The sequence below is a fragment of the Pinus tabuliformis genome, chromosome 6, assembly GCF_031772625.1.
Source record: "Pinus tabuliformis cultivar Carrire ecotype Pingquan chromosome 6, CPIR1, whole genome shotgun sequence".
In the NCBI taxonomy this organism is placed as follows: domain Eukaryota; kingdom Viridiplantae; phylum Streptophyta; class Pinopsida; order Pinales; family Pinaceae; genus Pinus; species Pinus tabuliformis.
Window position 1 is genome coordinate 1,143,241,737 of NC_142292.1, and position 26,646 is coordinate 1,143,268,382.

General features: G+C 35.9%; 1 protein-coding gene across 1 annotated transcript; it reads left to right on the forward strand.

Moving 5' to 3' along the window:
• The first annotated feature begins 4,178 nt into the window (after positions 1 to 4,178).
• LOC149262891 (uncharacterized) lies at positions 4,179 to 4,667 on the forward strand. Its single transcript, XM_089382847.1, has one exon. It carries the CDS (start codon positions 4,179 to 4,181, stop codon positions 4,665 to 4,667), a length of 489 nt encoding a protein of 162 aa, XP_089238973.1.
• The last annotated feature ends 21,979 nt before the right edge of the window (positions 4,668 to 26,646 follow it).

Sequence of the window (26,646 nt, forward strand, 5' to 3'; positions counted from 1 at the left end):
CTCCCCCCACCTTCCTTCCCCTGATCTACCGATTTCTCCCCCTCCCTCCATGGATAGAATGGATTTCCCTGCCCAAAAGGCAGTATCCTCCCCCTTTATCCTTTCCTCTTCCCCTTCGCCCAACAGAGCTGTCCGATCCCCCACCATTCCTATCCGCTCTCCTTCCGGTTGCTCCCCTCGAATTCGCTCGGCCTCGAAAGGAAAAGCCCCCATGAAATATGTTTCTCCCCCTCTCTCTCCATTACCATCCCCATCAAACTCCATCGGAAGCGATTTGGACTTGCTGCTGCAGAAGAATTCTCTTCACCTTCTCCCCCTGACCACCCACAAACCACAGAAATCTCCTTCACCTTGTATCAGCCCTAATTCTGCAATCAACATTACTGTTCGCCGGAAAACTAATAGGGGCAGTCGTCACTTTAGAGGTCGCAAGGGATCCCGGCACCTAGATTTCCAAGATTCGTCCCTTGTTGACATTCCTATATATCTTTCCTCTAGTACTAGGCCTCTTAGAGCAGATTTGCCCGATAATAATATCAAATGATGAATATTCTGTCCATCAATATCAGGGGACTCAGGGCAAGTCCCAAATTCAATGCTCTAAAATGTTTATTCTTGTCTTCTTCATACAGGTTGATCTTAATACAGGAAACTATGCATAATATTCAGGATACCATCTCTTACTTCAGGCGAATGTTCCCTGACTGGTATATTGTGGCTACAGAGGCATCGGGACTCTCAGGTGGTCTTGCTGTGATTTGGGATCCAAGATGGGTCTCTGCAAAATCGTTCAGATGCCTTGGAGGTATTTTAGTTTCTGCTAATTTTAGAGGATGTCCCGACGTTATTCATATTTTGAATGTTTATGCTCCTTATAAGGACAGAGCATCCTATTGGGAACCTTTCATTGCGTCTGGTATTTTGGATGATGAAGCGCTCCTCATAGCAGGAGATCTTAATTGCACGATGGGGTCAGACGAAGTTTGGGGAAGGGGCAAGAAAGCCGATTCTATTGGGGAGAAAATCAAAGAAGCCATGATGCTCTGCAATTTTGTTGATATATCTCCGGAATCATTGTCTTCGGCATGGGATAATGTCCACTTGGGTGAGGCCTATATCACCAAACAATTGGACAGATTTATTATGCATGAACAGCTGATTGAGAAGTTTGGTATCCCATCTTCACACATTCTCCCGAATTTCATTTCTGACCATAGGCTGGTCTCTCTTCAATGGTTGTCTTCAAATGCTCACAAAGGGTATCCATTCAAATTTAATCGTTATTGGCTTGAAGACGAAGCTTTCGTCAATATGGTTTGGGAGTACTGGATGGCTTCTGATTTTCCTGCACAGACCTCTCCATCGCAGCTCTTTATTTACAAACTGTCCAATCTTAAATCTAGGGTAAAAGAATGGCAAATTCTGAAAAAACAGGAAAACTGTTATGAGTTGCAATAGATTGAAAAGGAGCTTGGTGTATTAGCCGAGAGCATGAAGACTCAATCCATGTCATGGAATCATCGGTCCCGGATATGGGCACTTGAAAAGAAGAAACAAAATAATGTTGAACATTGACGTAATCACTTGGAAGCTTAAGAGTTGAATCACATGGATGAAAGAAGGTGACAAGAACACTAAGTTCTTTCCCGATTTGCTAGCAAAAGAAGAGCAGTCAATTCCATATGGAAAATCAAAAATGAAGCTGGCTCTTTACTGTACTCACAAGAAGACATTGCAAGCGAAGCTGTCAACTTTTTCAAAAAGGAATGCAAATGAGAGGATGACAAGGAAATTAATGATATTTTATGGGGTATTGGTCCTTTTTCAAACATGTTCAATGAGGATGATAATGAAAGGCTCTTTGCTGAGATTTCGGAGGAGGAGGTTCTCGTTGTCATGAAGTCCTTCAAAAAGGACAAATGCCTCGGCCCAGATGGCTGGTCCATTGACATTTTTATCTACTTCTTCGACATTATGAAGAATGACATACTTGGTATGGCTGAAGAGATCAGAACTCAAGGGAAAATCCATCCATATATTTCTTCCACCTACATTGCACTGATCCCAAAAAAAAGGACTCCTCCTCTTTTCCTGATTACAGGATGATTTCTCTGTGTAATGTTATTTATAAAATCACTTCAAAGATTATTGCAGAGAGAATCCAAGGAAAACTATCAAAATATATTTCAATGGAACAACATGGATTCCTGTGTGGAAGGAACATCCTTGAAGCTGTTGCTATAACTCAGGAAGCTATGCACTCTATACAATCTAAAAATATAGAAGTTGTCATCCTCAAGATCGATTTAAAAAGGGCATACGACTGCCTTGATTGGAGCTTCCTCAGATGTCTACTCATCAAAATTGGGCTCAATGACAGGTGCACTAAATGGATCATGTCTTGTGTGGAAGGTGTCAATTATGCGATCCTTGTTAATGGGTTGCCCACCCCTTTTTTCCTGGCTGGAAGAGGTCCTCAACAAGGATTCTTCTTATCCCCTATTTTATTTATCCTAGTCATGGATTCCCTTAGTCTTCACATCAAGAATGCGGTCAATGAAGGAAAAATTGATCCCTTGGTCAACTCCAAAGGTAATTTTCACTCTCATAATCTCTTTGTGGATGATATTTTGCTGTTTGCTAGACTGTGCAGGTTCACCTGGCATGTTATGCATGAAATTATTATGCTATTTCAAAGAGCCACTAGTCTTTATGTCAATGCAAGCAAATCCTCATTCCACTTTGGCAAAGATGAATATGGAGAAATGGTATATATCTCCCAGCTTTTCAATATTCAGGCGACCTTCATCAAGGACGGGCTAAAATACATGGGATATCATCTTAAGCCCACAAGGTACAATTCTTTGGACTATTCTTGTATCATTAACATATTTTACAAGAGGATTCAAGGATGGGAATGTAAATGCTTAACACTTGCAGGCAGAACAGTATTATCTCAGGCGGTTTTGGCTCAAATCTGCATTTACTGGGCTCATTTGTTTTATATCCCATCACCTATTATAAATAAATTAAACAGCTTAATGGCCTCCTTCATCTAGGGCGGCAGTAAGGATAGAAGTAAATTTCACCTCTCAAGGATGTAACTCATCTCTCTTCCCAAATGACTTGGATGTTGGGGTATCATGAATCTCCGCATTTTTGGAAAAGCCCTCTTATGTAAATCGTTGTGGCGAGCGATATTCGGGTCAAACCTATGGAGCCATATTATCAAATCGAAATACCTTGGCGACGAAGATATTTCCATCTGGTATAGGAGGGGCCTCTCTTGGCCCGCACAAGGCTCAGCGATTTGGAGAAGCTTTCAGAAAATTCTGCCCTTTTTCCGCAGAAATTTTATATGGAAATTTCATAACGGCAACAAAATCCTGATTGGGCTGGATCCCATCATGGGAATTGATTTGGATCCAATTATTGACCCTCAGCTTCTCAGTTTTCTCCATCAAAAGGGTATATTCTTCTGGGCTCAGGCTATTGCTGGATGGAAGAACGCCATCCCGATATGGAAATCGGGTCAAGATCTGGGCATTGATGGTATCCTGGCAGCCCAATGGAACAACACCACTTGGAATATGAAGTGCGCGGGTATTTATAAATCTGCAGACAGAGATATTTTAGGGTGGCAGGCTAAGAAAGGATCGTGCAATATCCAGGTAAGAGACATATATTTATCACTGTTGAATCAACTCAGGGATCCCTCACATAATACTTTTCCTTTCGCCTTATGGAAGGTCTGCTGCCCTACAAAAATCATCTTATTCTCTTGGCTCGTATATCATAATAGGAATCTCACTTGGAACAATTTACAAAGAAGGAACTGGCAGGGTCCATCAATCTGCATGATCTGCCTTGACAATTCTGAAGACAACCTGCATATGTTTCTTCTCTGCCCACAGACACAGCTTATCTGGAAGTATCTAGCTACTTTCTTTGGCTTTCTGGTTGTTTCACATCCATCAATTAGAGAGGCTTTCGAATGTTAGGGCGCTCTTATACCTTAATGGCGTTCCATCCCTATGATTACTATTTGGTTCATTTGGAAGTGGCGAAACAATAAAATCTTTCAAAAAAACAGTGAGGCCTTTGGTAGTATTATAGAAAAGATTATCCCATCTTATTTCTCCTACAATCAAAACATGCCTTAGTAGAAAATTCAGCATATGGCTCCCTCTCCCTCTCTTCTTCTTTTATTTCCTAGAGCACACTTTGATGGTGCGGCAAAGGATGGAAATTGCGCTTGCGGAGTCTTCATTGCTTTTTCAAAGGATCATCACTTTTCTATTTTCTGGAATGGTGGCAGAGGAACTAATAACAAGGCAGAGGCCATGGCCCTGCATGGCCTGCTCTTCTTCTGTTCCTTCATGGAACTTGGGCCTATAAAAGTATATGGGGATTCGAAAACTATTATAGATCATGTGAATGGAAAACAAAAAATTACAAAGGATAACCTAATAGGATGGCTTCACAGGATTACATCACTATGGGACTCTGTCTCTTTCCCTATTGCTCATATTAAGCGAAACCAAAACGTGCAAGCGGATGCTCTATCAAAACAAGGGTTGAACTCTCCTATCGGTATCTGGCATCTGGTCATCACGATGGATTCCTGCGCATACGAGATCCAGCCTTTCTCTATGCCCGACACATAAACACTTGCAGAATTTCTGTTTTTGTTGTTATATGGCCTATCTTTTTGGAACTCTGTCTCCATCTAACTTTCTGAATAGCCGGTTATTTTTTATCTAAATATTTGCTATGTTTACATGAGCCCAAATGTTTTTTGAAGCTCTCTTTCTCTCAGTTTCGAGGAATATTTCTAGGACTATGTTCCTCCAGATGATTGTACATACCGCCTCGGTATTTACCATATCATAATATAATCAATATGATGCTTTTTCTTCTGAAAAAAAAAAAAAAAAAAAAAAAAAAAAAAAAAGACTACATATGACAAAACCAACTTTGTTAAGCAATGATTTGTTAACTAGCACTAGGAAGCCTCAATTATCCAGCCCACATGAACTTCACGCAATCGTTAAAATAAGGAATTAATCCTTCCACCTTTGTCTATTGTGGTTGTTGTTAACTAATGGACATATTTATGTGAGTTGACACATCAATTATTACCTACCAACCATCGGGGAAACTAGACACTTTTTTCATCTAAGCTCCCAGTTATAATATGCAGTTCATGTGACCAAGGCTAGAATAAAAACTTCTAATTCCAAAATTTTCCAAAATCTTTCATAAGTTTTGAGGTTAATTACAATGATGGAGAATAGACTTATTTATCTTAGTAGGATTCGAAGGATTATAGGTTATATGCAAATTTTGTTTACATAGTCCAACATAATTCTTATTTAAGTAATTATAGATACATATACATAGATCTATTTTAACTTTGGATCTACCAAGCGCCAAGAGGGATCAAATATCTTTTCACTCTAAAAGAGGTTTGCATCTCAAGAGACTCAATCCCTCTCGGCGCTTGGTAGGTCTAGAGTTAAGATGGATCTAGGCTAGTTTAATTAGTTTTATGTAATTTGACTAAGTCAAAATGTTTTATTGATAATTATAATGATTAATTATTTTATTTTTACTTTTAATCTTATATTGACCAAGTCAAAATGTTAAACAAAACATTACATTACAACATATATACTATACTGGGTTGGAATGGTTTATGGTTCACTATTTATGGGACCATGGTATTAAGTAACCCATGGTATTAGATAATAACTTTTTAAGTTCAAGTAATATTTTCTATTATTGAAATATATCATATTTTTCTCGTGTTAAAATATTATTACGATATTTGGATAACCTTAATACAATGCAATTTATTTTTTATAGATCCATGGTATTAGGTAACCTGTGATATTTCGTAAGAACTTTTTAAAAGTCGGTAATATTTTATAATATACTTTACATCTTATAAATTCAACGTATTAATATAATTTCAATATATTGAGCTGACATTTAAAAATGTTTACATACTATCTTTCTTACATTACATTACATGACACCTACACATCTCCCCTGTACTAGGTTGTAGAGTGCCTCTCGGTGCAAAACAAGTTTGTATAAAGTATATCTAAACCATCATACCAATCGTTGTTTTCTCTTCTTTCTTCTTTCCATATGTCTGCGTAATGGTCGCGACATATGGTGTCAAAGGACAACTTGTTACCACATGATCACCCTCGCACAACCAACACTTCAATGGTTTCTTTCCTTTCAGTTTTCCACTTGTCTTTGCTTCATCTTCCTTCGAAGTCTTCTCCTTTGGCTTATCTGAATTCTTCTTCTTGTCTTCCACTCTTTCTTCATGATGGTCAACTAGCCTATCAACAACAGCAAATGCCTCCTCAAGTGTCTTGATCTTCTATCGCTTTACCTCATTGTGAGCCCAAGGTTTCAACCTAATAATGAAGTTGAAAACCTTGTCTTTCTCCACCATGTTGGGTAACTCCAAGATGACACTAAAAAAACTGTGATGATAAACTTGCAGATGAATTCCATCAAAAACTTCAAACATAATTTTGTTAGAAACTATCTAAATTGAAAAAAACTAGTTCATATATATATATATATATATATATATGACAAAAAAATAAGCCATAGAAGGAAATCAATCTTTACAATATATGTTACTTCCTATATATATATGACAAAAAAATAAGCCATAGAAGGAAATCAATCTTTACAATATATGTTACTTCCTATAAATTACATTAAACTATACAAGTTTCTATTTTTTAATCATTTTTTAGTTTTATTTTTTGCATATGTCTTTGTTGGTTTAGTTTAGCGCTCTCTCTCTCTCTCAATTTTAAATTTTAAATTTTAATTTTAATTTTATTGGTTTTAAAAAAATTATTTTTATTATTATTATTATTATTCATGTTTTTTATTGGTTTATTGAGCCGCAAGGCTCATTCTACATCCTAGTATGAGGGTGATGTGTAACTTTGTCCATGCTAAATGTGGAGTTGACACTTGTCCCTTTTAAAATAAGAATAAAATATTCTTTAAAGTATAGACTAATGTCAACTATAATAAAAATGAAAAGCAAATATACATATTTGGTAAGTTTTGCTTAAAAGTATTATAAAATCTAGTCTCACTTAAGTGTGCTTGCTTTATTGGTTGTTGGTATTAGAACCCAATAAACCACCATTTTAATATCATGTAAACTAATTTATTTTAATATCAACTTTAGAAAAAATAAACCTTTGTGTGTGTGTGTACACACACACACACACACACACACACATATATATATATAATATTTCAATGTGAAAAGAGAAAAAAGTAAAAAGATTAATTCCTTCCTTATAACAATAATAAGAAGAAGATGTGTAATTAATTCAATTCTGAATATAAAATTAATATGTGAAATTAAAAAAATATTAATGGTAATTAAAAAAATTGATGTACATTTCAATATATGAAATTAAGTAATATTGAAATGTATTTAAAAATATATTAATAGAAAAAAAAAAAAATGTGAGCGATGTAATCCATAAATAAAATATCTCAATGCTCATGTTAACTAAATTATCTCAATGTCAATAATTTTTATGGTTTAAAATAATAATAATAAAATGTTTATATAAAGTAATTCAAAAATCAAATTCTTGTTGTTATATTATTTCAAGTATCATTATTTTATATTTTGACCCTTTTCTTAAGGGTTAATTTTGAATGGAGCACATATTGGTTGGAATTGCATGTTTAAGCTATTTTATTTCATGTATTCAAGTGATTGAAACTAATTTATTGTAATATCAACTTTAGAAAAAATAAGCATATTTTTGTGTGTGTGTGTATATATATATATGAACCCTAATAAAATATTCAATGTGCAAAGAGAAAAAGTAAAAAGATTCAATTCCTTCCTTATAACAATAATAAGAAGAAGATGTGTAATTAATTCAATTCTGAATATAAAATTAATATGTGAAATTAAAAAAATATTAATGGTAATTAAAAAAAATTGATGTGCATTTCAATATATAAAATTAAGTAATATTGAAATGTATTTAAAAATATATTAATAGAAAATAACTTTAATGTGAACAATGTAATCCATAAATAAAATATCTCAATGCTCATGTTGACTAAATTATCTCAATGTCAATAATTTTTATGGTTTAAAATAATAATAATATGTTTATATAAAGTAATTGAAAACTCAAATTCTTGTTGTTATATTATTTCAAGTATCATTATTTTATATTTTGACCCTTTTCTTAAGGGTTAATTTTGAATGAAGCACATATTTGTTGGAATTGCATGTTTAAGCTATTTTATTCCATGTATTCAATTGATTTTCAAATGGTTGAATCCATTTGTGATTGAAGAATTGGATCATTGTACTCTCTCTTTGCTAAATATTTTATGGCAATCTAATAAGAAGAATAATTTGAAAGGGTTTTCCCCTAGTCTTTAACCAAATGCTTGTGTCTCTTGTTATTGTTCTTGATTGTCTATTGTCTATTGTCTATTGCATTTACTATTCTATCTACAATTGTTATTGATCATTGGAAGATTAAATTGTTTTGAAAGATTGCTAATTGAAGATAAGAATTGGGCTAAAGTAATTGTAACAACATAGAATAATGGAAAATTAACATGGTACCAAAGCTAAGTTGAATTCAAGCCTAAGGAGATAAGAGACAAGAGAAACCATTTTTGAAACAAGTTGAAGGAGCCTATTTGATTTGCTCAATATGTATACCTCTTACTTCAAGGATAACGAGAAGCAAGGTGACTCATCTAACTTTATGTAGAAAAACCTTGAAATTTGCAAAGGAAAACATACAATAGAAACACATGCAATCATTCAATCATAATGAACACATCAATTTTACTAGGGAACCCAACTGGAAAAAACCCTCCTCTATTTTGTACTATATCGGATGAGAATATAGATCTATTAGAATGATAGCTTCAATCCTTGAAGCTCAACCTGCACTACAATACTAATCTCCTCCTACTATGTTTTCTTTGACAAACACTTAGCCAAAATAGGCCTCCAACTTCCTCCTATTTCCTCACGCACTTACTGAGGAAATTAGCTCCTAAAAATAGGAAAATATCCTATTTCCTTGCACAAATACAAGAGAACTTTCTCACCTTCTCCAATGAAAAACTTGTACATTCAATAGTATACATTGATAATTACAATGATGCATTTTTCCTCCACTCAACTATGGAATTCGAATTCCATGCATGACTAGGGACATTTTAAGTAAATTGACTAGTTAATCGAGCGAACAATTAGTTAACAATAGTTACAACTACTCAACTAAACTCCTACTGACTATATTCGTGACTAGAGCTCAAATAACTAAGTTTCACTAGCTATAACTCCACTAGATTTTTATATATTAGCAATCAACTCATGTAAAACTCTATTTATTTCCCACAAAATCAAATTGACTGACTTAACTAAGTAACTTGGCCATGTCACTCCTTCTAACTGCAACTCAAGTTATCCTGTTGATGTTGAAATTTGAACTTCGCCATTTGGATAAGGCACCAGTAAAATGAGGAATTTTCTTGCTATAATTTAACACTCCCTCTTAGCAAGAAAAACATTGCGAACCACCCCTATCCTTCTCATGTGTAATTTTAACTTGCCTCTTGACAAAGCCTTGGTGAAAAGTTTTGCATCTTACTCCTTTGTGGGAATGTAATGCAACATGATCATCCTTCCCTGCACAAAATATCTCAAGTGATGGTACCTGATTGTCACAATGGATTAATGTATGCTCCATCCCTTGATTAGCTAGCAACCATATACTCGGCCTCTGCTAAGCTGAGTGCTACAGATCTCTATTCTTACTGTACCAAGAAAATGTTGTTGACCCAACGTTGAAGATAGCTCCCAATGTGTTCTTCCTTTTTGATGGACTCCCTACCCAATCTGCATATGTGAAGCCTTGGAGCTTCACTCCATCATTCATCCTCTACCATAAACCAAAATTTACTGTGCCTCTAAGGTATCTAAGAACATGTTGTTTTTCTTTCCAGTGAAGCTTGGTAGGATCCACCATAAACTGACTAAGATGATAACTACAAAACGAATATCAGGCCTTATGTTCACCAAGTACATCAAGGACCCCACCAACTATCTATAGATAGTTCCCTCTATTACCTCTCCTATAGAAGCATCTTCTTTCCTCTAGTTAGTAGCTAGAGGAATTCCCAAGGGCTTGCAATCCTTCATATGAAATATATGAAGGATTTCATAGGTGTAGTTCCCTTGACCAACAAATATCTCTCCATCTCCTTACCACATCTCCAAACCAAGGAAGTAGTGCATAAAACCCATATCCTTCATCTTGAACTCTCTTATAAGGTCCTTAGAATACTAGATCAACCTCTCATCTCCTGTCAGTATCAAATCATCTACATACAAGACTAAGATGAGAAAACTACCATCTAATATAGATTGGTATGTTCTTCACTGTTATTAGAGCCCAATCCACTAAGATAGGAATCTATGTGAGTGTACTAAGTATGAGGTGCCTACTTGAGACCATAGAGGGCTCTTCTAAGTCTACACACAAGTGTCTCCCTGTCAAATGTCTCAAATCCCTTAGGTTGCTCAATGTAGATCTCTTCCTCAACCACTTTATTGAAGAAGTTAATCTTAACATCCATTTGGTGGATCTTCCACCGAAACTTTGCTGCAAATTCTAGTATGGTCCTGATAGAAGAATATATTTCCACAAGGGAAAATGTAGCCTCATAATCAAATCCCTCTACCTATGAGAAGCCTTTGGCCACAAATTTGGCCTTGTACTTGTCAACACTACCATTAGCTGTGTGTTTCACCTTATACACCCACCTAGAGCCAATAACATATTTTCCCTTAGGTCTATTCATAACCTCCCAAGAATCATTCTTCATGATGGATTCAAACTACTACACCATGTCATCTACCCACACCTACTAGGAATCTTCCCCATCAAATGAATAAGGATCATAATCAATCAATTATATCATGTGTTCCATATATCTAGTATATTTGTCTGGTGATATCCTTTGTCTGCCAAGGAGCTAGGAGCTCCAACATTCTCCTAAGCACCCTGCACCAATCTATCTACCTCTGTGGTTCTCTTCCTCCCTTCTCTAAAAATCTATATGTGAGTTTGTGCCTCCACTTGACCTAATCTTTGCTCCTCCACATGTAGTTTCTCTACAACATCTTGTTGGTTTGGATGGGGCTCCTCCTTTGGAGCTAGAAGCTCCTACTTTGGTGAAATTCTTAGCTCTCACTCTAGAGAGATTGTCATGGCCTTACCCTCATCAAATATAACATCTCTCCTCATCACAATGTTGTAGCTGCTACAACCACCCTCCAAAATTTTTCTCATGCTTTTATTTTGGGGCCTTTCTTCTATCCACAGGAGCTTATCTTTTACTATCCTCAAGTATTCATGCTATGATCAAATACTTATATTTTCATGATTTTCATGTGATGTATTGATCCCTATTTGATATCTTTCAAACACAAGCTAACTCTTGGCTTGACCTTGCAACATTGTTGGGCTTGCCTCTAGAACCTATGTAATATTGGAAGGTAGGCTTGCCTTGCCTCCATAAACAACACAATTCTTCTTGGTAGGAAAACCTTGAGCATGAAAACTGTGCAATTCTAGATGGCACCCCAACATTGATGATGGAAACTGCGCAAGCATCCCTTGATATTAGAAACTATGCAATGGACTGAGTCAAGAAGTTGCCCAATCCTCTAGAATCGCACAATCCTTCTTAGCAGTGTGCATGCACGTTTCCTAAAATATCAAAAAGAAAAAAATCAAAAAAACATTCCTAGAAAATAGGGATTCATTAATTAGTTTCCCAAAGGTGGCACACTTACTAATTTTGGAACTTCCCATAAAGTCTCACTTTTTCCTTGATTTAAGGCATCCACATCATAAACCCTAATCGATCTAGATATATATAATGGATGCCCCTAGAGATATTTTTTACATTCGATCTTGGAGCTATAGCATTCCCAAGGATATCAACGAGCCTTCAGTGGAGTTTGCAGCGCTTTTCCAGGGCAGTTTTTCTTTTGTCGTCTTTTGTCACTTTTTCCGTCACTTTTTCTCATTTGGATTCTATGAGTGTTATTTTTATTCTTTATTTTCATGGTTTATGGTGTTAAAATGTATATTATCCAACAGAAGTGTTGGTTCTATCTATGGTTCACCTTTCCCAATTGCCGCATAAGTTTTCTTGTTTTTTCCCATTAGTGGTTGTCGTTTTAGCGACTCTCCAGGCATGTTTGTTTTTCCTTTTGCATGTTGATATTCCACATTTATTTTTCACTGATACATCCATAATTATTCATATATTCACTTAAAACTTTCACCATCACTCAGATCTTCTTGTTTCCCACACTCTTACTGGCTAGATCTGCTCATTCCTTAGTCAATGTTTGCCTCACCTAACTGGGCATTGTGCAAGTCCAAGGCTCAAGCTCTCAGCTTACCCTCTGAGACTGTGTAGTACCTGGTTTCTCCAACTGCACATTTAATAACTCAGGGCTCAAGCCCATACCTTAGCGACTGAGACAACACAATGCACAGTTTCCACCTCAATCTGCCCAGGTAGAACTGTGCATTATGCAGTATCTAGTGTCAAGTTTCATCACTAACTATGGAGACTACGCAATGTGTAGTTCCATCAGCCAGTCTCTCTCCCTTCACCTCTATAATTGTGCAATTATCCTAGTCAGCCCACTGGTTTCTCTATGATCTTGCTTTGTAAGTTGATTTATTGAAGCTAATTTGTCTTTTCCGTGAGTGCATTTCCCCCCTACAGGTATTGCAATTGTTGAGCACTTCTATTCATCGGTCACTGACATCATGGCACCATAGAGATTTGCTTCAGAGGATACCATGTATAAATTATGACTGTAGATTAATCTGATAATGCAATATAACTAAAGAAAAATACTGTAATCTACTTCTACAATCAATTAGCGGAAGCTTAAAATATTTGAGCAAGATCAAGCGAAACACATATAACCAAAAGAAGAATAAATGCACATGAAACACAGAAGCATACTCAGGGGAAAGCCTCAGCCAAAAACCCCACTATCTGTATTATCATACAAGGTGGAAATATATCAGAATTACATAAAGCCTTAGCTCTCATAGCTAGCCAGCTCTCAGTACAATCCTCCTGGATGCTCACTGGCAAACAAAGCTTCTCACAAGCCTTCTAATCTGCCCTCCAAGCTCCTATTTCCTTGCGTAGCTACCTCTAGGATGATCACCTTCACCCAATGTAACGCTACTCTCACACACTGCTCTAACACATTGTCAGAACTGCACAATCCTCAAGGAACCTTGCCTTGACTGCATGCATTGGTTTCCTTTATAGGAAAACACATGCAACTAATAGTACATTGTCCTTAACATTTAACTCAACTGGATCTTTCTTAGAATAGACATGTATGAGCTTCTAATGAGGGAATCTTCAATTATCTGGAGTACACTGGTTAAGTGCATGCATGCATCAACTGACTAATAACTCACAACCAGTTCCTCAAACAGTTTAGAACTAATTTAACTAGACTTAACTCAGTAAACTGAGCTAATTAATTACAACTCAAATATAACTCAATCTTATCTCCTTAATTAAGGGATAATCTCCTTAATTTAAGGGATAATTGTTGCATGACTTCAGAAAGACTTCTAACCGAATTTCTCCAACTAATTAATCCATAATGAATTAATTAATTATTTACAAGCAGTTGGTGAGACTAAATTCGAATTTTAATTCAAGTATAAATTCAAATAGGAATATTCTGGATTCTATTTTTATCATTTCTTGTTGCTATTTTCAACACTCCCTCTCAACAAGAAAGGAATTCAACTCGATCCTGATCCTGAACCTTTGGAATGTTCTGCATGCAACATTTCTCTCAAGTGTTGTTGCTCCAACAACTTCAGAAACAAAAAAAAAAAAAAAAACATCCAACCTAAATCATTATAATGCATCTGTCATCAAAGTCTCTGACTACTATTGCCTCTGTTGACTGAAAAACCTGAGCTTCTATTGACTCTACCTTTTGGCACTATTTTTAATCCTTCTCTGTGCTCTTTAGTATCTGACTACTCTAGCCTCTATCACTTTGATCTCTGACTACATCAATCCCACTAATTCCTCTCGCTACTATGTACTTTGGGCTCCCATAGCAAGGTACAATCTATGAGATAAAACCTCTCAATGGACCCTGCCCAATTTTAGCCTTCTTGGGACTATCACTTCACATCACCCCACCTCACACATAGAGGTATGGCTACATGTGCTCCTTCTTCCCACTTGGGTCGAAATTTCCCCCTACTGGAGGTATCTGCATGAGTGGATGCCTCCACTCAGTCTCCTCTCAGCATCTCCAATTGTGGCTCCTTCACAATTTTCTGAGACTTCTTCTGGGGTTGTATGTTGAGAGGTAATCTACTCTCCCTCTCAACCACCAGGTCTCTAAAATTTACCTTGCTCCTCAAGGCTTTGCATGCATCTTGAACCTCAACAGCATATAGGTTCTTAACTTGTGAACCGATCTGTTTCACCTGTCCCATGGTGATGTGTCTAAGGAAAACCTTTCCCTTACTAAAAACAACATTGTAGCCTTTGTCCTCTAACATCACGATCGATACCAAATTCTTCTTCAATCCAGGCACATACTTCACTTCTATCAAGGTGATAAGATCTCCATGCTCCCTCTGAAAATAAATTGTGCCCACTCCTAAAACACTATACCTTTCATCGTCACCCATCTCTATGCGCATATTGAGGTCTTTCTCCTCGAAGGTACTAAATAAAATTTTATCGTCGATCCTGTGGAATGGGGCTCCACTGTCAAGATACTAACCATAATCCATCATCAATGACACCATGCATGCGATGAGGGTAAAGTCCATCTCGAACTGAGAGGTTAATGCCTCACCTTCAGATCCTTCTGAGGATCCCTTCTTGGACTTCTTCGATGGGCAATTAGTTGCATAATGACCCATTTCGTGATAATTAAAGCATCTCACTTTAGACTTGTCAACCTTCTTCTCTCCATGAGAAGAATTAGTTTTGGAATGATAATACTCCTCCTTCCCTTTCCTTTCCTTACTTGCTAAGGCCAGATTTTCTTCATCATCCTTGGATAAAGAACCATCTCGTGTGCTCCTCCTTATCTCCTCCTACATGAGATCCAACCACAATCATTCCCAATCCAGCAGTTTCTCCCTTCCATTCACAGAGTCCTGGTAGCTATTCTAGCGCTTTGGAAGGCCAAGGAGAGTGAGGCTCACCATATCATCATTAGTAGTAGTTATTCCCACACTGTTAAGCTCATCTTTGTAATTGGTGAGCTTGTTCAGATATGTGGAAATAGTATCGCGGTTCTCCATCTTGATTCTTCAAAGCTTATCCTTGAGCACAAATTTCATTTGGTCACTACTGTTCTGGTAGAGGTCCTTCAATGTCTTCCACATTGAATATGGAGTATCCTTCCCATGGAGACTCGAGACAATATGGTCTTGAACTCCCTCAAGGATGATCTGTCTTGCCCTCGCCGCACACTTCTTCCACTCAGCAAACTCTTGTGCATTAGTTGAAGCTGTCTTTTGGATTTCTTGATCAATGAATTCCTTCAAGCCGTTTTCTTCTAATACAGCATCCATGTGATCTTTCCATGCTATGTAATTTGAATTTCCTTCCAAGGCATACTCAAGTCTCAAGCCATAGATTGCCATTGACCAACCTTGAAGTATGAGATGAATTCAATTTGCACCTGCAACCCCAAACTTCAAACTTCAAATTCTCTTCTCCCTACATTGTTCACTGCTCTGATAAACTTGGCTCCAATACCATGTAGAAATTTATCTATATATCAGCTAGCTCTTATACCATGTAGAAATTATGACTGTAGATTAATCTGATAATGCAATATAACTAAAGAAAAATACTTTAATCTACTTCTACAATCAATTAGCAGAAGCGTAAAAGATTTGAGCAAGAACAAGCGGAACAAATATAACCAGAAGAAGAATCAATGCACATGAAACACAGAAGAATACTCCAGGGAAATCCTCAGCTAAAAACCCTACTATCTGTATTATCATACAAGGTGGAAATATACCAGAATTACACAAATCCTTAGCTCTCACATCTAGCCAGCTCTTAGTACAATCCTTCTGTATTCTTACTAGAAAAAAAGCTTCTCACAAGCCTTCTCCTCTGCCCTCCAAGCTCTTATTTCATTGTGCAATTACATCTGGGATGGTCACCTTCACCCAATGTAACACTGCTCTCACACACTGCTCTAACACACTGTTACAATTGTGCAATCCTCAAGGAACCTTGCCTTGACTGCATGCATTGTTTTCCTTTATAGGAAAACATATGCAACTGATAGCACACTATCCTTGACATTTAGCTCAACTGGGTATTTCTCATAATAAACATGCATGAGTTTCTGATGAGGGAATATTCAGTTATCTGGAGTACATTGGTTGAGTGCATGCATACATCAACTAACTGATAACTCACAATTACTTCCTTAAATAGTTTGGAACTAATTTAACTATACTTACTCAGTAAACTGAGCTAACTAATTACAACTCAAATATAACTCAATCTTATCTCCTTAATTAAGGGATAATCTCATTAATGTAAGGGACAACTGTTGCATGACTTCAAAAATACTTCTAACTTTAATTTCTCCAACTAATTAATCCATAATAAATTAATTAATTATTTACAAGCAACTGGTGAGACTAAATTCGTATTTTAATTCAAGGACAAATTCAAATTGGAATATTTTGGATTCTATTTTTATCATTTCTTGTTGCTATTTTCAACATACCATTGAAAGAAACACTGGGGAGATAGTTGAGAGTATACTAATGAAATTTCCAATTTATGCACACGCTCAACTTTTCATAGAAAAGGAATCAGATATCACCTAACAGAACTTGAATGAAGGATTCTCAAAAAGAAGCTTCAAATCAGATCAAGAAGACCGGCAGGTGCATGTCAATGTCCAGAAGTTAGGGTTACAAATGGTTGCATGCAATTATCTGGCTTTCCCATTTGTAGACATTGTCAGCTGGATAGTTTCTCATATAGATCCAAAGATTATGACTTTTAACAATGCCAGTGGATAGAGGCTTGCTTCATTTAATGAAGCAAACTATCATCTCATGTACCATTTTCCTCAGCCAAAATCTCTCATGTATTCTTACTTTTATGTGACAACTAGCTACTTGAGCACCAAGGATATTGTTAAAGGTTGGGTAAAAGAGCCAACAAAGTTTTTTCAGACACCCACCAACACCTACAAGTCAAAATATCTCAAGAGGGCCTATAACTTCTTAATAGTTTTATATTACAAAATCTACGATTAGCAGATCACTGAGACCTCCCCTGAAGGGTGGGAATTCTTACTGAACCGAGTTGTGAACAAATTTAAACCAATTAATTTTATTAAAGCAAAATTAATAAAACAATTTAATATTAATTCAAATTAATATTTTTCATATAATATTAATAAAGCAATTTAATATTCTAGAGTTAACCTTCCCTAGGTATAAATAATTTCTTTCTTTTTAGTGTTAATAATTTATTCATATTTAATGTATTCTTTTAGATCTATTATTTTCATTTTAGAATTAATTTTAATTTCTTTTAGTTCTAGGTATAAGTTAATTTCTTATTAGGGTTAGTGTTATTTTCATTTATTTCTAGGTATAATATTAATTAAACTAAATTAAATTAATAAATCAAATTAATTCTAGTTATAGGTATAATATTAATAAACTAACTAATATTATTATATCATACTTTGTTAAAACAAAATTAATAAAACAATTTAATATTAATACAAATTAATATTTTTCATATAATATTAATAAAGCAATTTAATATTCTAAGAGTTAACCTTCCCTAGGTATAAATTAATTTCTTTCTTTTTAGTGTTAATAATTTATTCATATTTTAATATATTCTTTTAGATCTATTATTTTCATTTTAAAATTAATTTTAATTTCTTTTAGTTCTAGGTATAAGTTAATTTCTTTTTAGGGTTAGTGTTAATTTCATTTATTTCTAGGTATAATATTAATAAAACTAAGTTAAATTAATAAAACAAATTAATAAATCAAATTAATAAAATTAATTAAAATTAAAAATTAAAATTAATTAAAATTAAAATTATATTATAAAATTAATTAAAATTATAAAATTAATTAAAATTATAAAAATTAATTAAAATTATAAAAATTAAAATTAATTAAAAAAAATTTAAAATAATATTAATAAAATTAATTAAACAAATTAATAATTAATTAAATTTATAATAATTATGGCAGCCGACAGTTTGTCATTCTAAATTGTTTTATCCTCTTCTCTATTTATCAATTCTTTGTTGCTCTTCTGCTCATCATCATTCTCATATCCTGATGATGGATCCCATTTGGGATTTGAAACGTTGATACAAAAATCTTAAAACTGTGGATTCTCCGGTCATGAACTCAAAAAATTTAAACCATTCAACTAGTCGGACTTATTGCCTTAGCAGCTGGAGATTCATGTATCTAATTCCTTTATTACCCCCAAGGGTAAGAAATCTATATTTTACATGTCTGCATATCTACTAGATGTAATATGTGCACATAATGCATTCCCTTGCATGAATTGGACTCGGACACCACAAGACCCTACCGTGCACATTCATTGCAAGATACTCTCAAAGTGTGTCCATAGAGGAGTAATGGAAAATCTAATTGATCACTTCCTCATTCTGTTGTACAAGTTGATCTTTGAGGAAGAACCACCTTGCATGTCACGTGGGAAATGGAAGCAGTGTCAGAGATAGAATATTGGTTTGTATCACCAGATGGAAATTTCCTCTGGGTGTATAGAGGACATAATACTCCACATATTTTACTGATCTATGCCACCAATAAGTTATTCATGCAAAACGTTGCATATCATCTTTCCACAGGGTTTTCAACAACGTTGCGGAGGAAGAAGAAAGCACCTTGGCCAACTCTTCCTATGAAAATAGGGTTGTAGAAAGTCGTGGATACCAAAGGAAAGGCGATAAAAATTTTCCATTCGGTACTTTTTACTTCAATCCATATGATCCCTGGAATGTTTACAGAAACCATTGTGCAAGGATTCATTTCCAGTGGCTAAGCAGGACCTTTCACTAGAAGGAGAAGGAACCTTGGAAGATTTGTTACAATGCTTCCAAGTCCCATGAGTTGGTCAGTTTTGCAGGAAATTCAAAGGTTAATCCGTAGAAATAGAGCACTCCAAGGGTAGTACCAGTGGAAGGTAACAACCCAGTGTGCGAGAAGGGAAAGAGGAAAGTTATGCATATTCCATGTGGAGAGTGAAGCTGCGAGATGAAAGTAGATCAAATCATACTTAAAGCGGCCATAGTAGCAGAGGATAAGAGGAAAAAGAGGGTGCAGGAAGTAGAAAAGAAGTAGAGGGAAGAATGAGAGAAGAAGAGATTGGAGGAAGAAAGGCAGAGGCAAGAAGAGGGGGAAAGATGAAAAGTAATAGAAGAGGAAATAGCACAAAGACAAGCTGAAGAGCAACGGCAGAACTGATAGCTAGAAGAGGAGAACAAATAGATATAGGAAAAGGAACTCACTCAAGAGATTGAAGAGTTCATTGAGATCCAAGACATGGAGGAGGAAATGGAGACACAAAACCAATATGTTGATATGATTCCAAGCACATAAAAAGTCACCATTTAGTCCTCCCACCTTCTCACAGAGCAAGCTCCAACAGAGGAAGAGGAAATTGTTCCTCTTGATGATGTTCCAGTTATGGACATGTACAATCTGACTTATGATGAGCTTCAGAATAGGATGTGATAGACACCAAAAGACATCCAGGTGCCACTGTCGCAACCAACTTGGCCTTCATAGGTGCTACAAAGTCAAACACAGACTACCTGATGGCCGAGAAAAAACAATTGGACAAGAACTTGCAGGCTGTTAGGAAAGAGGTTGAACAACTCCAAGCAGAGTTACACAACGCAGCTCTCGCACAGGTCTATCTAGAAGAACTGAAGGCAACGATACCTAGTGAAGTATCGACGTGGGGAGAGACCATGCATAGTTTTTATGAGTTTGTTACTATGCATAAGGCAGTTTTCCACTTGCATGAATTGCATAAGAACTGTAAATATTATGTTACTCTCAAGGCTATTCAATCAACTATTACTTCCATGCATGAATGGTAAATGCAATATAAAGGGGCATCTCTTGAATTTGGAAAGAAGAAAAGGCAAGAGGCAGAGTTGGAGAAAGCATAGGTTCAGATGCTCATCCAGAATAACAAACAACTCACCTCATTCATTGCCAACACTCAACCCTCGTATGCACAATTGTACAACAGCTTGGACTTCTTGGTGAAATCATACGGGATCCCATCAGTGGGCTCACTCACAGAGACCAAACACATGAATCAAGTCAGGTGGGAGATTGAAGAATAATTAGAACATTTGAGACAGATAGCCATCAAGGAATATCTTGAAGTAAATAGACATAATATGCAAAAGTACATTAGTGGCCCTATCTAAATCAACACGATGTTGCTCTTGCTCAAGAAGTAAACACATAGCAGTTCCAAATCAATGTACCGAGATGTCATGGAGGCTAGTGTCCACTTCCCGCTTAAGACCATCACATAGTTTCGGGATGTCATCACACAATGCACATATTGGCATCATTACATGACCGCGAAACATCAAGTGGAAGTTACTAAACTAGAATTTCCCCAAAATTAAGCTTAATTATTTTTTCTTATTAGGTAACAGGTTGTCTAGTTGGCTCTACCCAATTTTGTCTTATACTGGTACGAGTATATTCTTTTGTAATTAAATTTTAAGTGGAATTGTAAGTGTCAATTGTGGAATGTGAAGGGTCATGTTGTAATGAATTCAAAGATTCATCTTGTAAAGAAGTTGAAGAGTCATGAGGGAAGTCCAAGAGTCACAAGGAGAAGTGAATAGTCACCAATGTTTTTACAAATAGAACCTCATAACTCATGTAAAGGGATTCTAGGGAGGCTAGGCTTAGAATCAAGAGCTTAGGAGTTTGTGGGAGCCTTGGCTTCTCCGTAGCATAGAGGGAGTATCTTTCTTTGGAGGAGAAGGTGTTGACTTCATGTTCCACTATTGGGGCTAGTGGTCCATCAATGGTATATGTATGATTAGAGCTTTCACTTTAATAAAATCAAAGAGCTGACATGTTTTGATGCATAATTTATCAATATAGTAAGACTATTCTTGTTATGTTTGCAATGTATGTTATTTCACTTGCACTTATGCTTATGAACTATTTCATTTGCATTGGTAGGAATCTTGTTGAATGTGTGTTGTTGCATAATTCCATCAACGTTAACTTGTGAACCATTTTGTATATTGGCTTGTGATGTATTTATGCTCATGTGTTCCTTTTAAGTTGCATACTATTATAGGCTTCTAATGGACTTACCCATTTTCCCTTCGTGTGTTATAACCTTCATGTATTGCACTTGACCTTCCGTAGAGTCACACACTTTTTTCCACCAAATCCACCATACACCACTCTATGTGTTATTGCAGCCAAGGCACATCATTAAAACCCACTGCATCAACAACTGTGTTGTATTCCGGATGGGACTCCTACAACAAACAATGTGAGGTCTAATTGGAACTTCATATCTGGGAGATCCCATGAATTTTTGCGGGTCGAACATCGTCAACATATCTAGCACTAGAGGGAGGGCCAGATGAAAATTTGAGCCCATGAAGTCTATTTGAACTTTCTGCATCTTTAATGGCTTCTTTCCATATCTTAACGCCAATGTGTTTATCCGGAATCGCAAATATGAAAGTGCCCATGGGAATAATCAATGACTTGTCGAATCTGAAATTCAATGGCAAGGGTGGAACAACCATTCACGAGTACACTGCTCATTTTTTCAAATTTTTCACTAAACATAATATTCATTGTGAGGATACTACATGCAGGTTGTTTATCCTCACGTTCGAAGCATGCTTAAAGGAATGGTGTTACACATTTCCAGTCGCTTCCATTCACTCTTTCAAATACCATGTCAAGGAGTTGTTGGATGTGGAGCTTGGTTATCTTATTCATTCAAAGGTATTACGACGTTGGACCATAAATCCTAATGGGGCGGTAATGCCGACTTTTTAGTCATCCTTAGCACCCCCCCCCCTCCCCGCGAGGGTTTAGAGGAAATGCCCCCGAAGCAAAAAATAGATGAAAATTTTCCTTGTAAAATATTGTAATTTTGTAGTCAATCTGAACCGTTGATTAGAAGAATGATATAACTATAGAAGTTATGCTTAATTTAGGGTTTTTTTCCCTAGAATGCAACCCCTCAATTTATATGAGGGAATTGTATTGCGACTATGTATATGTGTATTCTAAGCGAGAAAGAGAGAGGACACTATGTGAGAGTGAAGAGAAAATTACAACAGATTTGTTGTAGGTTGTATCTCTTCATTTTCTTGGATAATATAAAGGAAGGATTGGTTCTTTCTCTATGGATGTAGCCCAAATTGGGTGAACCACGTATATTGTTTCTCTCTTGTTTTATCCTTTTTCTGTGTTTGTGTTTCTACAATATTTTGTTTCATTTCTCTGTAATATATAATTTTCTAATAGGATATTTACCATGACATTGACAACTATGATTACAAATATGTTTTCAACAAAACCATGCGATTATGAAAATCACCTGCTGAATATGATGTTGATCGTTTCATTCATTTTTGTTTTGGATTTTTTGAATATGATGTTGATTGGAATTTGATGAGAGAGAAATTCAACTTTCTTGTTCATATTCTAATGCATCCACAAGAATATGAATCTTTCGAAAGTCTCCCAACATACCTCAGTTACGCAACTGATAAATATGCGACAAAGGAAGTTGTTGTTCCAAGTGACCCTTCGTCTTCCCCTCATCAAACAACTGCACTTACGCAGGTTGAGGTGGGATAACTTGAGAGTTCATATGTTGATTTACCACCATCTTCTTCCACCCCAAATACTCAAAATATTAGAGCAGGTTTGGAATGTGAATCTAATGTTTGCGATGTGTGTTATTTCCTCGCCCTCCATCCATTGATTCTTTGGGTCCTCCTGATTTTGATTTTTTTGGTTCACATGTTTCAATTTTTTCTATTGATGTTCATGATGATCAATTTCAAGATGGAGTTAGTGTTGAGTAGCAAACCAATGATATCATTTAAGATGACTATGTGTGGGAGTCTATCTCTGAACAATAATCTACGATGAATGCTGATTTCTCTCCTTTCGCACCTCTCCCTCATTATCCTGACATATTCCACGGTTATGTCATTCCTATTGAATCTTCCAAAGAATTAGTTTTTGATTATTTTATTGTCGATCACACTCAAAAATCGTGGGATGTTATTTTTACATCCAAATTAGAGAGGTAAAATATTCTCTTCCTTTTCTCTCCAATCCATCATCTGATCATTGTGAAGAAATAGAGATTGAAATTTCTTGTTTCAATATTCCCCTCTTTAGGATTCACGAGATCATGAGGATGCCTCTATTTTTTATCTTGAACTTTCTTATCATGGTTGTCATGATCTCTTCATTGATTCATCTGGTCACGACTCTAATCTTTCCAATGTTAATCTTTTTAAGCCATCGGTTTTTGATGATATACCTTTTGATGTTTTAGAACTTCCGCAAGCTATTGAGGCACTTCAGCCCAAGCTAATGGTTATGTTAGGTTCTCACAGTCTTGAGGCTAATTCCATTTCTAATCAAAATGGCACTGTATCTTTCAAGATTCCTCATCACTTCTCTGCACAAATTGAAAAATATCTTAATTTTCACATCCTCCATATGTTTTGCACAACCCCATCACTCAATCATTGGAGGACTCATACCTGGCGAGATCTATTGTGAAACATAAGTTTTATTCTTTCTTTATGTTCACCCAGTTTAGAATTTCATAAGATTGTTCTTGCATGTCATATTGTCCTAGTGTGTTCAAACACCATCATGCTTCTGCAGAGTGTTTTGCATGCGCTTTTATTTTGTATTTCTTTAGGTGCAATTTCAAAATTCGAATGTTATAGTATGTATTGCTTTATATTTCTTGTTTTTTCTTATTTTTGAACATCTTTCTTGATATACATTTCCTCGCCTATATAGGCCAGTCGATAAATCGGTGGTTGCACTGGAAGTTTCATTTTATGTGAGCCTTGCCTATTCTCAGTTAGTGTAGAGTAGGGGTAGTTTGTTGGTTTTATTTATTTTTTTATTTTTTATTTTATTTTATTTTTATATATTTACTTTCCACCTTGCTCCTTTATTTTCTTTCCAGTTGTAGGACTTCTTCTTCATGAGACCATTCTTCATTTTGAAGAAAGCACGTTGAGTTCAAGGGGAAGTTGTGCTACTATCAACTCTTGGTTAGTTGTTTATTCCCTCTCTTTACGAGAATATTTCATATTTTAGTCAATGATACTTTGATAGAAAATACGTTATTTTTTAGAGAAAACCATATTGGAATCACAATGCTTGAATCTATAACTAGTACCACCTACTCTACTTGATATTTTATAATTTCTGGTTCCTTTCCAACTAAGTCGAGTACAGTAAGGAGGGGAGGAAACTTTAACAAGTATGTCAAAGGTGTATAAATATCCTTCTTTGAAGGGACAACCTCTTCTACTCTCAATAATTCGGGAAACCTCTTTGGCGTCATTAAATCAATAAGTTCATATGCACAATTATATGAAAAAAATGAAAAAAAAATAAAGGCAAAAGAAGATAAAATCTTCCTGCGCAGAGAGGTGAAGCAAGAAACTTTTTCAGGGTATTGTCCAGGCTCGCTAGAAACAGAGAAATATTTGTGTTCCTGAAGGACTCTATCAAGGTACTGTCTAGGCCTACTAGCAGCAGAGTAACACCAGAGATGAAAACTAAGACTCTGACAATATGTTTACTCGTATATCTATATACTCCTCATCCACAATCAAAACAATTGAGTTTGACTTGGCTTGGTTATGTGTGTCGCCGATTAAGAGAATGGTAGGGACTATATATTTAACTCGAGCTAAGTGAAGAAGCTACAACAATAAATGAATTGAATAATACTTCCTGAAGTGCTAGACCTATGTTTTTCATGACACATGACTCATACAAAGAGTTGGAGTTCTACTATTGTGTCACCAAGTGTTGTAGCTGCTACAACCACCCTCCAAAATGGTTCCCATGCTTTGATTTTGAAGCCTTCCTTCTGTCCATAGGAGCTTTTCTTTTACTATCGTCAAGTATTCATGTTATGATAAAAGACTTATTTTTTCATGCTTTGCTTGTGATGTCTTCACTTGACCTTGCAGCATTGTTTTCCTTGTCTCCAAAAAATGTGAAATCTTAGAAGGAAAGCCAACCTTGCCTCCAGAAATCATGCAATTCATCTTGCAAAACCAGCCTTGAGCATGAAAATGATGCAATTCTAGATGGTAGTCCAACCTTGATGATAAAAACTGCACAAGCATCCCTTGAGCTCGGAAACTACACAATGCACTATGTCAAGAAATTTCCCAGTCCTATGGAATTGTGCAATCCTTATTGGCAATGTGCATGAAATTTTCCTGAAGAAGAAGAATGAAAAAAATAATCACTAGAAAATAGGGATTCATTAATTAGTTTCTGAAAGGTGGCACACTTATTATTTTTGTAACTTTCTGCTAAGTGTCACTTTTTCCTTGATTTTAAGCATGTGCATCATAAACCCTAATTTATCTAGATCTATATAATGGACACCCATAGAGCTCAGTTTAATATTCAATATTTGAGCTCTAACATTCCCAAGGATATCAAGGAGCCTTCGATGGAGTTTATGGCACTTTTCTGGGTGAGTTTTGGTTTTATCGTGTTTTGTTGCTTTTTCCATCGCTTTTTTTCATTTGGCTTATTTGTATGTTTTTTTGCTTGTTTCTTTTCATGGTTTTTGGAATTTTAATGTATATTAGCTTTTATAAGTGTTGGTTTGGTTCATTGTTCACCTTTCACAAGTGTCGTGTTAGTTTTCTTGTTTTTTCCCATTAATGGTCATTGTTTCGACTACTCTCCATGAATGTTTGTTTTTCTTTTTGCATATTGATATTCCACACTTGTTTTTCACTAATCTATCCATACTTAATTAAAGCACTTAAAAATTTCACCACCACTCAGATTTTCTTATTTCCCTCACTCCTTTCGGGCAGATCTTCTCATTCCTTGGTCAGTGTTTCCCCTTCCTAATTGGGCATTGTGTAAGTCTAAGGCTCAATCTCTCACCTTGGCCTTTAATACTACTCAATCAAAATACCTGTCTGGCCCAACTACGTATTGTGCAGTTCCAAGGCTCAAGCCCATCCATTAGCCACTCAAACTACGTAATGCACAGTCTCCACCTTAGTCTTCCCAGGTAGAACTGTGCATTGCCCAATCTCTAGCCTCAAGCTGCATCACTGCCTACTAATACTATGTAATGCATATTTCCTTAAGCCAGTCTATCTCCCTTCACCTCCATAATTACACA

Bases quoted from the DNA above. Each gene is read 5' to 3' on its own strand.
- LOC149262891 (XM_089382847.1), top strand. From the start codon at position 4,179: ATGGCTCCCTCTCCCTCTCTTCTTCTTTTATTTCCTAGAGCACACTTT.